The sequence below is a fragment of the Vicugna pacos genome, chromosome 8 (genome assembly GCF_048564905.1).
Source record: "Vicugna pacos chromosome 8, VicPac4, whole genome shotgun sequence".
Lineage (NCBI taxonomy): Eukaryota > Metazoa > Chordata > Mammalia > Artiodactyla > Camelidae > Vicugna > Vicugna pacos.
This window is the reverse complement of record NC_132994.1, coordinates 64,479,122-64,494,532: the sequence shown is the minus strand read 5'-3', so window position 1 is coordinate 64,494,532 and position 15,411 is coordinate 64,479,122. Positions and strand designations below refer to the sequence as shown.

Genomic DNA, 15,411 nt, shown 5'->3' with positions numbered 1-15,411 from the left:
TTATTATTAAAAAATATTTTATATTTTAAAATACATTGAATTTTTAAGATGCTCTAGTGTAAGTAACTGATAGTCAATTTAAAAGGATAATCAGCTTTTTTTGAATAATGCAACTTTCAAAAATTAGGGCAATGGAATTTTAAATATTTGCAGAATGTCATTTCTTTGAATACTAGTTGGGAAAGAGCTGAAACCCTCATTCAAAACTAAATTCTTAATTTATTTCATAATTGAGAGCTAGATTTGGCTTTAATAAAAGCAGATCTATAAAAATCATCTTGTATCAACAGGATCTCACTAGGCTGGGACTTTTAAAAATCTTTTTATTGTTGTCCTTCATATTATGTAAAGGAATCACTTATATTAAGGAAAAATGAAATGCTAAAATATTTTGGAAGTTATGAATACTAAAGATCAAAGAGATTTCTTCTCGGATCAAAACATACATAAATTCAATTCTTTTAAAGAGAAAAGTTCACAGATCTAGTTAAAATTTTTTATTTCTATCTCTCCCCATTTATTGATGCTACCCTAAACTCCATTCCTATTTAACAATTTTAATTCACAAAAGTGTGAAGTCCAAGAGCAATGCTTGGCCCAGCATTTGTCTGCACCAATCAGATGCCTCTTAGGTTGTCTTATCAGATTTATAAATTATCCCCTCAATCAGACTGCAAACCCCTTGAGAGTAAGGGCCTTTTTCTATCCCCAAGACCTAACAAAGGGACTTACATAGAGCAAAATGTTGATAATTAGGGCTAGGAAGGATACAGACCAGTACGTAAGATGAAGAATTAGTTTAATTTTAATTTCTAAAGAATACCTGAGTCCAGAAGCAGTACCAACAACAGCAAACTGAAGCCAGCATTGAACTCAAAACTCACACATTTTGCCCACCTACTAAAGCTAGTTTCCTATACCTAAGACCTTGTCCAAGAAGAGACACTAGTGAAAAGATGTATGCATAATTTTTTAAAAGCCATTTTCAAAGAAGTAATGTTTAAGACTTTAAGAGGTGAGGGAGGGGTGCCTCACACCCTAAGGCTCTACTTGCCAGAGTCATACGCACACTTGCACACAACAGAGCGAAGGGCTTTGCTGGGAGTGCTAGTTCTGCTACCTCTAGAGTTTCTATTTCTTCAAGTTCTAGAACCCTTAGAAAAACTAAGATCCTACTATAAAAGGTATAAAACTACATTTAAACAAGATCCCAATGTGCTACTGTCTTCTTAGGAACTCATTTTACAGTTGATATAGTAATAAATCTATTTATAGGTGATGGATGGGTTTTGGTAAATTTATTCTCAGCCCTGTTCTTTCTTGACAGTAAGTCAATTCATTCATTCATTTGGCACTTATTGTACATCTACAAGAGGACAAGCCCTGTGTTAGGCAAAGAAAAATAATAAATGAGGTGTCATTCTTGTCCTCAAGAAACACAGTCACATTTTACAAATGTACAGTTAGATTAATGCTATTAACCCACTTAGATTTCACAAAATGGAGCATCAGAGGAACAAATTTTTTCTCTGTAATCTTAGCACTCTGCACCTGGTGACATGAGGTTCTTCTATATTCAAACACCACCAATGCCTCTTTCACTTGTAACTTTATTTGGCAAAGCAGCACTGCATAAACTGTTCAGTAACTAGGACACAGCTTACACAGCATGTTAAATTCATATACATTACCAGCAGCAAAAGAGAAACAGAAAAAAACAATACTAAGCTACAAGTCTCCTATAATTTTTAAAGAGAGAAAGGAAGAACTATGTCAGTTATGTCCAATGTGAATAGATGGGTGTTTTAAGGGACATCACCTGCCATCTTCTTAAGTTTTAATATTTACAAATGCTTAGTTTTAAGGTAACAAAGCAGCTGATTGTATCTACAACATGCTATTCTATGACACCACATCAAAAGCTTTAAAAAGGAAGCTCATCTGTATTTTCTTAGTAGCATCTAACAGACATCCAAAACCCAAGAATCTTAACTTGTGAATGGTGGTGTTATCGGATGCACAAAAGCAACCTGATAAATTAACAGCAGAACAGAATTGTGTCTAAGAAAAGAAAAAACCACTCCTCAAAATCAATTGACAAACTAAGTTCCTCATTTTGCAGAACCTCTTCTTTTAATATTTAAAGTAAACTGTGGGCATGTTAAAGTAGTAATACACAAAATTATACTTTGCACCCTTCTTCTACCAATTTGGCTTCTGTGCCTCTTTGAAGAATCAGAAACTTCACAAAACCACACATTTTCATGCTGAAAATAGTGTAAGAAAGTCCAAAACAAGCTGTGATGCTGTTGATTTTCGAAAAGCTTTGAGGACTGAGATGAGCAATCCACTGTAATATTATATACTGGTCAAGCTGATGTTGCTTTTACAGTTCGTCCCTGGGGAGAAAAAAAGAGAGAAATACATAAGTAGGAGTTACATACTACCAAACTTGGCTACTAGTTTAGATATAACTAACAAATCAGTAAAAATGCACTGATTTTGTATAAAAATCCCCAAGCAACATATTATTTAAAAAACCAAAACTGAGCAAATGATCCCAAGTCAAAGCAAAAATGGAAATCAGCCATTTCAAACATCCTTCATGCTACTCCGGAATGAAGAGCGAAACCTAGAGGGCTTGAATTCTTTATTTTTTATTCAAAAGTAACCTTCTTGCTTTAAGACCAAAAATTTAGACAAATGATAAATTTTAGATCTAGGATCTTGCTAATACTATTTATTATAAAATTATAACTTGAGTAGTTTAGATCTTTTTTTATAGTTATATTCACAAAATTGAACAAAAATTTAGTCTTTTGCTTAGGGTATCTGTTAGCAATTGTCGAGTGGGTCAATCTCAACCCAAACTCTGGGAGAAAAAGCATCATCTGTAGGTATAATATACCTGTCAGCTGATTTCATAAGGCAGCTTTATCAGCTCCAAAAGAAACCATTCGCTCAGCCAGGTGCAGCATTGTACCAGCAACTGCCAGTGAGAGGAAGGAAGGAATAAAAATGCAGTCTAAAATAAATTGTATGGTATATAAATTATACCTCAATAAAGCTGTTAAAAGTGAAAAAATAAAGCTACCAGAAAAGCCTAAAAGCTTCATATTTGAGGGTAACTGAGTGACAAAAAATTGTTTAACACTCAAGTACTTTAGGGGTAAAGAAGTATGATGTTTGCAACGAAATCTCAAATGACTTAGGAAAAAATATTACATATATGTCTATATGTAGAAAAAGAGGGAGTGAAAAGGAATGTGGGAAAAAGTTAATAATTGGTAATTCTGGATGAAGACATTCAGCTCTTTGTTCTATTTCTGCAACTTGTCTGTAATAAAAAATTTTTAAGGTTTTAAAAAGTTGTTAAAATAAATTTGAAGGGAAGGTAAATAAAGAGCTAAAATTTCCCAGGTAAGTGGTGAATTAAGGGATTATTAGACAATATTTTTAATCGAATTTTATAAATTGTACAAGAAAATATTTCAAAAATCACTTCTTCCATAATATGCCTTTGTCATACAGCACTGGATTATCTGTTAAACAATAAGTTATCAGTTCTGGTTCCTCTTAATATATTCTTCTAATTTAAGTACTATAATTCTCATTAAACAACTTTTACTTAAACTCATGCAAGCATTAAAATATTTAATCTTTAAAGAGTTCACTTGCAAAGTCGTCTATTCATAAATTAAATTCACTTGTGCTATGTCAATACAAAGATACCATTGTTGTTCTTTTAAAATAATTTTACCACATTTTATTTACCTGTTGCAAGGCATTAAGGATACTGTCAATAAATATCTTTATTGCCAAACAACATGGTACAGTATTTCCAAATAGCCTCTCCACTTAAAAATATTTTTGAAAAGGGAAAAAGATAAAAGCTCTCAACAAACTGGGTATAGAGGGAACGTACCTCAACATAATAAAGGCCACATATGACAAGCCCACAGCTAACATCACATTCAACGGTGAAAAGCTGAAAGCTTTTCCTCTAAAATCAGGAACAAGACAAGGATGCCCACTCTCGCCACTTTTATTCAACATAGAACTGGAAATCCTAGCCAGAGCAATTAGGCAAGAAAAAGAAATAAAAGGCATCAAAATCGGAAAGGAAGAGGTAAAACTGTCTCTTTTTGCAGATGACATATTATATATAGAAAACCCTAAATACTGTACCAAAAAATGTTAGAATAAACTAATTCAATAAAGTTGTAGGATATAAAATCAATATACTGAAGTCAATTGTGTTTCTAAATACTAATAATAAACTATCAGAAAGAGAAATTAAGAAAGCAAACTCATATACAATTATATCAAAAACAATACCTAGAAATAAATTTAACCACGGAAGTGAAAGAGCTGTATACTATTGAAGATGATACAAATAAATGGAAATATATTCTGTGCTCATGGACTGGAAGAATTAATATTGCTGAAGTATCCATACTACCCAAAGTAGCCTCATTCAATGCAATCCCTATCAAAATTCTAATGGCACTTTTCACAGGAATAGAACAAAACTAAAATTTGTATAGAACCATAAGATATCTTGAACAGTCAAAGCAAATTTTAGAAAGAACAAGACTGGAGGCATCACTTCCTGATTTCAAACTATATTATAAAGCTATAGTAATCAAAACAGTATGGTATTTGGCATAGAAAGATACAGAGACCAATGGAACAGAATAGAGAGCCCAGGAATAAATGGTCAGTTAATTAAGGAGCCAAGAATGTAAAATGGAGAAAGAACAGTCTCTTAAATGGTGTTGGGAAAACTGGATAGCCACATGAAAAAGAAAGAAATTAGACCCCTATCTTACACTATACACAAAAATATTAACTCAAAATGGATTAGAGACTTGAATGTAAGATCTAAACTTACTGTGGTGATCATTTTGCAATATATACATATATCAAATCACTATGTTGTACACCTAAACTAATACAGCGCTATATGTCAACAAATACAATGCTATATGTCAATTGTATCTCAATAAAACTGGAAAAATCATACTGTTAAAAAATATTTAATGATGTGGGACAATGCTGATGACATTTAATTAAATTAGAAAAGGAGATTACAAAATAATGCTACTGTATGATCTCAGAATTACAAAAGAGATGTATATAGATCTATGGATCTGAAATGTTAATAAGTGGTTATTTCTAGATTTGGGGATCATGGTTGACTTTTATTCTTTGTATTTTTTTCCTGTTTTTACAATGCACATATATTTCTTTGGTAGTCAGGAACAATATTGTTAAAAACAAATAGAAGGAAATCTTTACAGCACCAAAAACAAAAACAAAAACAAAAAAAGGAAACAAAATTAAGTTTACAGGCCTGAATTGTAATATTCAGGGCCCCAGGGAAAACCAAACATTTGCTGCCAGTGCACATTTAACCTCGTCAGATCCTAATACTCCAAAATCCATATAATCTTCAAGTTATTAATTTTTCCTAATGTTCAACATTTTATATAACCATATCTTTCTTTATCTGGCTTAACGAGCATAGAACATTTACAATAAAAAGTAGTATGTCTTAAATTTCTAGAAATTTAAAAAATTACTATATATGTGCTATTCATTAATAACTGTATATATTTCTTTGTTGTATAACATATAATTATACATAATTTAGTTACTTATTAGGTTAGTAACTCTAAGCTACTAACATTTAGTTTTATATACTCTTTATCAAGGACAAATGAAAAGATGTACCAGGAAATAACAATCAAAATCCATTAGTGTTTTCTAATTAACGGGTTTTCTTGGGTAACAAAAGCTTTGTATAATTAACTTTCTACAAAGCATTATAAGAGACATAAAAAGAATTCCAAAAGCAACAGAATATATTCCTGCCTTTGCATATGCAAAATATATCATAATGTCACAACATATGTAAAGAAATTAAAAAGGGACAGTTTTTAAATTAAATTAAAATTAAATTAAATTAAGGAGAATAATATGGAACAAAGGATCAATTGGATACCCCAGGACCTATACTGACAATCCAAGAAATGCCCAGTCAACTCACAACATCTTTTGCATGTGTACATGGCACTTCACGAAGATATCTACAGACAGAGCACTGTGAAATGAGAACCCTGAAACATTCCTCAGTTTCATAAACCAGAGATGGACTTATTCCACTGACTCTTGTGGCATTAAAAACAAAGATAAAACTTGTCAGAAGATTAACAAAATATTGATTTCTAGGTATATAAAATGAATATACTTAAATAAAATACAAATTTAAAAATCATTAAGAGTTTACGAAGCAACTAATACAACTATTACACATCCACATTCATGAACATGATACCACAGGTTCTGGGTCTACAGCCTATGTATCTGGCATTCTCTCCCCTTCTACTAATCCAACAAAATTGCAAGGAATACTTTTTCAAGTTATAAGGGGGCAAAAGTCTACCTTCAAGTTTGGGGTTTTATTTGGCACTAGAATTCAGCACGCCCACTAGTTCTTTTTTTTTCCATCTAGTTTCTATCACACCTCCTCAGCAAAGACTGGATCTCACTCACAGAGCACTGCAACAACTCTGCATGCCTCAGTAAGAGAAGGATGGAAAAGCTGGTGAGAAATCAGAGACTGTTTCATAAGAAAGCACCAGGATGTGTTCTTAAATTAACCCTGAAGAAAATTTAAAAGAACAGAAATTATCTAGCCTGGCAAGAAACTAAGGAGCTGTTTAGACGGTAATTTCCAAATGTGGAAGAGCACTTAGAAAATGGTAAATGATCCTTTTAACCACATTCTATACTCACTACCACTGCCTTAATTCAGGCCACCATCACTGCACCCCTGACTTGTACAAACTGTTTCTGACCCTAGTTTTAACCCTTCCCAATCTACTCTCTACCCCACTGCCAGAGTTATCTTTCTGAAAGGTAGTTCTGATTACTTCACTGCCTGGCTCCTATACTTCCACTGCTCCCCACTACCTCAAGTCAGAGTCATCACGCTATACTCTTAATTGCCTGTTTGTCTTATCTTTGAATTTTTTTTTTTTACATCCCTGTCATGAACTTACAGAAGTTCCACGAGAATGGTCAGTTTCAGATTCACAGCTATGTATTCCTGGCTCTATAATTCCCTGTATAGTGGGCACACCCATACTTTTTGAATTAATGAGTGCATTAAGGTCCTCAAGCTGAAAAATATTTAACAAATTTAACAACAGAACAAACTGCCCAAGTATTAGATGTTGCTTTTCCAAAGGTAATTTTAAAATACACATTTTTTTTTCATGTCAAGAACAGTTTAAGCACAGATTAACCTGAAGGGATGGAAACAGGGCACATAAGAACTAGATGTCCCTCAATCTATTTCAGACCTAATTTTAAAAAGAAGCAGGGATATCTGCTGCAGAGGAAGGAAGGGGTAGGAGGTGGTGGTGAGAGCTGATTTCAGACTACATCTGTCACCTGGCTGCTTCCTCTCAACTTCCGGTTACATCTGCCCCATGTGATGCCCTGGTAGACAGAAGAGGGCAGGAGGAGAGAAAACTGACGTGATTCATAGTTCTGGGAGTAACTGCTCTCCTCTCTCACTACAGCTTCTGCAGGGACCACACCCAATCCTACTTCTGCTGTCCCCTGCTCTCAGTGGTTTCCAGTAAAACTGTTTACTTGCCTTTAGGTTTAGAGTGGCAATAGCTTCCTGCTATCGTCCTGAGTATGCCCAGTCCCTGGGTAAGTCAACAGCCTTTACTGGTTCCCATAACCTTTCCCATATTTCTTTGAATAGTCCCTTCATTAAAATCACTTCAAAATCCTAGCTGAGCACACTTCTGCTTCCTTCCTGGACACTTAAGAGTTTACGAATACAAACAAATAGATTAATGGTCTCTTAAGATCTTAATTTAACTGTTGATGTTTTTACCCTTCCAAACATCCTATTTTCTAGTGATTTCTTTCAGTACAATTTTATTTTAATGTAGCAGTTGTTTTTTTCCAATTTCATTCCCAGACTTTGTTTTACTCTTTATATTCTTTAAAGATTTACATCTAAGTAAGTGATTATCTCTGTAATTGGAACTACATCTTTGGATGTTAAAAAATGTGTTTGAATAGAAAATTTGCAATAGAAAAAAGTAGAAAGTCCTCCTACTACAACTAAAAAAACATTTCCAATGATGCATACAACGAAAAATTACTCAATGCTTTAAAAAGCTGAAAGCCAAAAAGAAAACCAAGTACATATGTGTGTGTGTGTGTATATATATATACACACACATATATATATAAAAAAATGTTTGGTGTATATATTTATGCATGACTGGGACATTATGCTGTACACCAGAAACTGACACGTTGTAACTGACTATACTTCAATTAAAAAATAAAAATAAATATTTGGTAAATGACTGAATAATTGTGCATAGATTTTTAAATTATTTTAAATTTAATACAAAAGTTTAGCCTTATCAAGAGTAAATAAAAGTGTGTGGATGTCTGAAGCTTATATAATTGGGTTAAGGGGAGAACCTCTCTACGAAGGAAAAAAAAAAAGGCAGACCAAAAACAAGACTATGCAAATAAAATTAGGTATAAGACCATGAAGTTTAAGTTTCATTAGCTTCAAGCTTAATCCACCTCTAGTTATAAAAACAAAATTCCTTTTTGTAATTCCTTCATCATTAAATTACAGATGGAATGTTCAATACTAATGTTTAACGTGTAAAAAAAGAGAAATTTTAAACTTACTAATGAAAATCTAAACTCTTACTTGATACCAAATTTCCGTTATTTCAGTGACATGTTTGCCCCTTTTATACAACAGCAAGATCACAATTATGTAATGGTATAACCACATTAGAAGCAAAATGAAGGAAGGTCATAATTAGTTGTTAACAACTGTATCTGATCCTGACTACTAAGACTGATAGCTTTTTAAATTTTTTTTCAAGAAGTGGCTGTGCTCTAGGTTAGAATTCAAAGAAAATAGCCAGAACTACATCAGGTGAGGAATTAAAATGGAACTCCTAGTAAGCTATCCCAGAAATGGCCAATCATAATTTAGTTAAAAGTGAAATCTAGCTTTGAACAAACTGAGTTAGATTCATTACCATTTCTGCAGCTGAACATTCATCCAAAAGGCACCTTTCCTCTTTAGAGAAAACAAAATTGAGAGGTCTATTGAACTTATAATCACCATTTTACTTATTAAGAAATTATCTTAAAATAAGTACCTCTGTCAAATAAAAATAGAATCTAAAACAAGGAAACAGGCTTTTCTTATTTTGGCATTTAATTTCAAGTAGTCTTAGCTAATGTCATTCTTACTTATTGATCTCCCTCCCTCCCACTGGAGGGAGTGGGAAGGGCAAGAAGGAAGAGAGGAAAAAGAGAAATCTTGGCTTCAAACAAAATATTCAGATTATGCTGAGACATAAAAACAAAAGTGGGCGTTAAAATGAGCCATGCTGTGCTGAAGATTATGCTGCATGCTGCTGGCCCTTTGGGTGGGTGTGTGAGACCTGGGCACTCACTCTGAGCCTACAGAATCCCCTCTTCTCTGCAGGAACTTAGAGTAGCTTAAATATTGGCCAGCCTATTCTACAGAATGGTGAGAAGTTTATTCCTTACAGTGGCTCTGAAACAACAGTGGAATGTAAAACAGGCACCGATGGAAAGAGAGAAATCAAGCTGAGAGGGAGAACATCCTCTCTGGGATTCTGACACCTTCAAAAACTGGGACAAGAGAATCTTTTCCCTTCTTTCTCTTCACAACAACTGTATAATAGAGAGTGAATGCGGCAGGAAATGACGGCCCCATCTCCTCGGATGAGAGCCTTTGTTTCCATGATCATACAGCAGCTATAAAAAATGAGCTGTCAATATAGAAATAGAGTGGCTGAAAATAAAATACCCTTAGAAATACTGAACTGTAGCTGAAAGCTTCTTTAAAAAGAAAAACACCTTTGTGCCAACCAAGTCTCACCCCCTTGCCCAAAGATGAGTTAAGCCAAAAGAACAGACCATGCAAAAATTTTCTACATTTTTAATGTAGTGAATTTCTGATGTTAAAATGGAGTAGCATAAAGGTGACAACCAAAAAAGCAGCTCTTGTAGTCTAATCTCTTAAAATCCACACCCTTTCACCTTGCATGTGTGGAAGAAGAAAGAGCAGAAGATAAAATCACTTCCACCTGGACCACTGCTTTTCTTTATCTGTTAAAGGCACGTATATCACTCCCATCAGAGGTTTCATTTTGACACTGCCGTCTTGTAGCTTGTCATACTGCTCCAACATCTGGTTTCCACCTGCAGGACCAACTGGCAATATCAATCTTCCACCAGGCTTTAACTGGTCTATTAGCTAAAAGAAAAAGTAAAGCACATACACACCAAGTTATAGATTTTATATTAATAGTCATTTTATATCACTATAAACAACAGTCAGTGTCCACGGGCAGAAAGCAGAAATGTACTTTACTTAGTACATACATACTTTAATTATTAAACTTATTACTCAATTACCTACCTCCTCATTTACCTATCGACCTCCCCCATTACAGTACAACTTCTCTGACAACAGGGCATCTTTGTGCCCTTAACATCTAACATAGTACCTGGTACAACGGCAATGCTCAAAGTGTGTGAGTTGAACCACATAATATAGAGCTATCCTCTTTGGGAAGGCCAAAGGCAAAGGAGAAAATTTCGATGGCTTTATGCCTGTTCTGAATCTTTGTGGTTTGGAGGGGAGGAGCGGAAGTACAGAAAATCAGCAAGGAATCCCTGCCCTATCATAGAATTTATCACAGCATCACTGAACCAAAGATAAGGGAGCCTTGGTTTTATGACTGAACTTAAGATTACTGGCACCATGACATAGTGAAGGACGATAGGACTGGAGTCCCTGCTGTGTTAGAACAAAGACGCCCCTGTTAATGAAGAACCAAAACTACTTAATGAAAGCCCCTCCAGTAAAAATTTTAAGCCCTATCCTACCATTTGAATGTAGCCTTACAGATCACCACTAACCAAAAGCAGTAAGGAAGAAACTTTACTTTGGACAGTATTATCCCAAGGAAGAGTGTCTTCAATTAAAATTTTGGTTGTCAGCAAGTCTTATTTCTTCCTTTTTAATTTTTCTAAATGTCAAAGTTTTTAATGAAAAATAGCAGACTTCTTCCCCCTACTTCAATCTTGCTCCCTAAATCCAGTCATTTAAAATCCTTTTTGCTGTGTCTTTTTGTAGTGCTTAATTCTGAAGCATGTCTTCTATTTTTTTTATTGAGATACAATTGACATATAAACATTGTATTAGTTTTAGGTGTTATAACATAATGATTTGATATATGTGTATATTGCAAAATGATTACAATAAGTTCAACCAACATCAACTATCACACATAATTTTTTCCTTGTGATAAAACAAACTTTAAGATTTACTCTCAGTAACTTTCAATTATATAATATGGTACTGCTAACTATAGTCATTATGCTGTATAATATTTCCTTTTTTATTTCAAATTACATGTTAGATCAGGACTGAATTATCATAAACTGGGTTCTCATAAACAGTTGTCTCTTGGTATCCAAGGGTGATTGGTTCCAAAACCTTACCTCTGATACCAAAATCCACAGACCCTTAGTTCCTTTTATAAAATGGTGTAATATCTGTACATAACCCATATATCCCATATACTTTGTTTTTTTTAACATTTTTTTATTGATTTATAATCATTTTACAATGTTGTGTCAAATTCCAGTGTTCAGCACAATTTTTCAGTCATTCATGGACATATACACACTCATTGTCACATTTTTTTCTCTGTGAGTTATCATAACATTTTGTGTATATTTCCCTGTGCTATACAGTTGTAATCTGTTTGTTTGTTTATGGGGGGAGGTAATTAGGTTTACATATTTAGTTTTAGAGGAGGTACTGGGGATTGAACCCAGGACCTTATGTGTGCTAAGCATGAGCCCTACCACTTGAGCTATACCCTCCCCGCCCCCTTATCTCATATACTTCAAATCACCTCTAGATTACTTATTATACTACAATGCAAATATTATGTAAATAGTTGCCGAGTGCGACAAATTCAAGTTTTGCTTTTTGGAAATTTCTGAAGTTTTTTTCCTGAATATTTTTGATTCGTGATTGGTTGAATCCTTGAATGTGGAACCCCCAGATACAGAGGGCCAACTGTATTCTGTTTCTTTCCTCCATATCAACCAATATCATAATTTTTTATTGGAACCATTTTCAGTTATGACTGTGTAAAAATAATCCGCAGTTGAGCCAAAAGGCAACCAATGACGGTTTCCTTTCTTATGTAATAGTTGTTATCCTTGCAGTTAAAAACTGAAGCTTTTTTCATTCACATTTTTTTGGTAACTGTTTCTAAATCTTTGTACCCTCCCAACAGCTTCTTCATGAAATTTTCACACAGTCAAACCTATCTAATTAGTATCTTCTTTTTTTCTTTTCTTTTTTTTGGGGTAGGCTCCCTTCTAGTACCTGCTCCAAATCTGGACTGGTTATTCTCCAGGCCCGCTGCATAGCTTTCATACTGGACTTCCCTTTGCAGTAATACGGGAGACTCTTACCATTTCTCTCCTGAACAAGATGTGCTACCTTCCTACATCCCATGGCTTCTTGTTTTAGGTTTTTCCTCTCTCTCTCTCCTCCCTCATTTTTTTGATGATATTATTAAAGCAATTCCTCCAGAAGTATTCAGTACATGGAAAGTGAAACAGTACCTGGAATATTTCTAAAGAGAGGGACTGAGATTTGCAAGTCTAAAATTATCTTTACTGGATGTATTTAGCAATATGCGTGGGTACAGAATTCAAGATTGGAAATCACTCTCAATTCAAAATTGTGACGGTGTGCCTCTGACTTGTTCATTCTAATGCTGCTTTTCTAGTCTAATGCCTTTCTGATTACCAATCCTTAATGGATTATCTATTCTGTTTTTCTGGAGACTTTCAGAATATTCTCTTTATCCCTAATAGTCTGAAATTTCACAGTGATATTGTAGTTCTTTTCCCCCTCCCCCTTTTCAAAAAAAACTCGTTGTACTAGGCAGTTAATAGAGCTTTTCGAACTGTAAAATCATGTCCTTCAGTTCTTAGAAATTTTCTTAGGGCTAAGGGCTTACTGTTCCTCATAAAGAATTTTAAGTAGCACCCCCTCCTTTCAGGCCAAAGCTTCATCTCTGATTTCCAGGGTCCTAATGCCTCTAACATCTAAGCTTTCTCTGAGTTTTGCAGAACGAATTGCTTCTGCATTGATACTCCCCCCTGAAGTCTCTTTGGTTCAACCTCCTCCACCCTTCTGGGTCACTTATTACTCCACCTGCTTTCTGTCTTCACACACTGCAGAGTTCAGGATTTCAAGTATGATCTCCTAGATAACTGAATATGGAGTTCGTGTTTCTGTTTCTTGTTTTTCCACTTGTTTTGGGGGGATATCCAAAGGAGGCATAAACACCTTTTTTATCTTAAAACCGGAAAGCCCCTTCAGCATGTCTATCTTTAACTTTAATCAGATGTAAAGACTCCTATAATACTTGCAAGTGCTACTACAAGTGTTCAAATTCATATTGAGCTAAAGCCAGAAATGCCCTTCAAGATCATCTTAGGGTCTTAATGGGGGGAAGATGAGACCTGCACCCAAGACCTTTCATTTAAACACAGTTCTATTTCAGTTTTTAATTGTTCCTACTAGGCTGCCAATACATATTTTTTTAAGTTTAAAAGCCTACTGGTCATGTGTTCCTATGTGAAAATTCATTGAGTCATTCATTTATGACTTGTACACCTTTCTATATCATGTTAGTATTTCAATTAAAATGCATTAGAACCACTGGTTTGCTTTTTATTTTTTTAAACAGGTAACGGGGCCAGAGAAAATAGGTGATTTTCCTAAAGTCATTCAGCCAATAAACAACAAGTCAATGACCAGAACAAATTTCTCAGCTTTCAGCTTCTCATAACTGTCTACACTTACAAAAAAGAACACTTCCGGTTGGGGAGCAAAAGAGGCTTGGCAGAAGACACAGGGTCACTTTTAGCCCCTTGTTATCTAGTCAAGAACCATGTAAAAATCATATGTAACAGAAACCCAAGCCAAAAGATTATCTGGGCTGACATAGTTTATCAGAGTCTTACTAAAGTGAAAAATTAATTTGATACTTAAATATTTCCTTGACTATGTAACATATATTACATATATCTGCCCTCTCACTGCAACTTTACAAACCCTATTATTCTTCTTTTTTTTCAACTGAAGTACAGTCAATTACAACGCGTCGATTTCTGGTGTACAGCACAATGTCCCAGTTTCCCAGTTACGCATATACATACGTATATTCGTTTTCATATTTCAAATCCTACTATTGTTTAAGATTCAGTTCAAATTCCATTCTTGTATGAAGTCTCAACTATTCTATGCAAAATTCTCTCCCTCTCTTAACTCCTGCAGTACATATTGTCTTTTTCCTTCAGTATCTATCACATGTTAACGATATGCTATCATATCATTAATTTCCCTGATACATGTATGACACATCTCTTCTATAGCATAAAGTTCCGAAGATGTATGATAAATACTTCCTGGTGTTACCCATGTACCTAACATAGTCTTGCAAATTCTGATACTGAATAATACACCAAGTGATTATTAGGTCATGAACTCCAGAGGCATTTTCGCAATTCTACTGGTGTACTATTTCTTAGCTGGATCAAATTCTGCTCCAAATAAGATAGCCACGAGCTAGGGTTTAGTAATCTTCATGTTATTTATATAATTGTTTGCATATAAAGAAACCTGCCTACCATATACAATTAAAATGCACATGTTTCAATAAAAAAAAGTTGAGCATCATTATTCACCTCCTAAAATAAGGAAGAAAAAAAAAAAGCATAATGTAACATAGGTGATATTTTGACCATCACCTAGAAGTCACTTCTCTATAAATCTTTTAGAGCTTTAGCTGGATAAAGCATATAAACACAGAAACAATTTCAACTCACTGCCTGGGGCACAACTGGGGCTGCAGCTCCTACATGAATAGCATCATAAGGTGCTTCTTCGGCATATCCCATTCTTCCATCCCCCACTGAAAGAGTAAGAAAATGCTTTAAAAATCTGTTCAGCTAGAATTACCCAATGTGAAGAATTATAGGAGATTTAAAGCAGGGAAAGGACAGATTTTTAAATAAATGATGCTGGGACAACTGGATATTCAAAGTAAAAATAGACACTTGGACCCCGAGCTCATATATACACAAAAATCAATGTCACAAAGATCAAAGATCTAAATATGAAAAGCTAAAATGATAGCGCTCCTGACAAAGAACATAGGGACATATCTTCATGTCTTCAGAGTAGCCTTAAACAGGATACAAAGCACT

At 34.4% G+C, this 15,411-nt stretch overlaps 1 protein-coding gene across 5 annotated transcripts in view; it reads right to left on the bottom strand.

Moving 5' to 3' along the window:
- Positions 1-1,590: 1,590 nt before the first annotated feature.
- PCMT1 (protein-L-isoaspartate (D-aspartate) O-methyltransferase) overlaps positions 1,591-15,411 on the bottom strand; it is a 43,171-nt gene continuing 29,350 nt past the window's right edge. Inside the window, exons 6-10 of one of the 5 annotated variants that reach the window (XR_012075068.1) lie at positions 15,031-15,116; positions 10,188-10,357; positions 3,926-4,069; positions 2,909-2,989; positions 1,591-2,399 (exon numbers count right to left, since the gene is read on the bottom strand). Coding sequence is in view for 3 of the 5 variants with exons in the window: in XM_072966025.1 (XP_072822126.1) it covers positions 2,387-2,399; positions 3,926-4,069; positions 10,188-10,357; positions 15,031-15,116 (413 nt within the window). In the remaining 2 variants the exon portion in view is untranslated. Of the gene's footprint in view, positions 2,400-2,908; positions 2,990-3,925; positions 4,070-10,140; positions 10,358-15,030; positions 15,117-15,411 lie in introns of all 5 variants that reach the window. The other 4 variants (XR_001459990.3, XM_072966025.1, XM_006197727.2 and 1 more) reach the window with 4 other exon arrangements.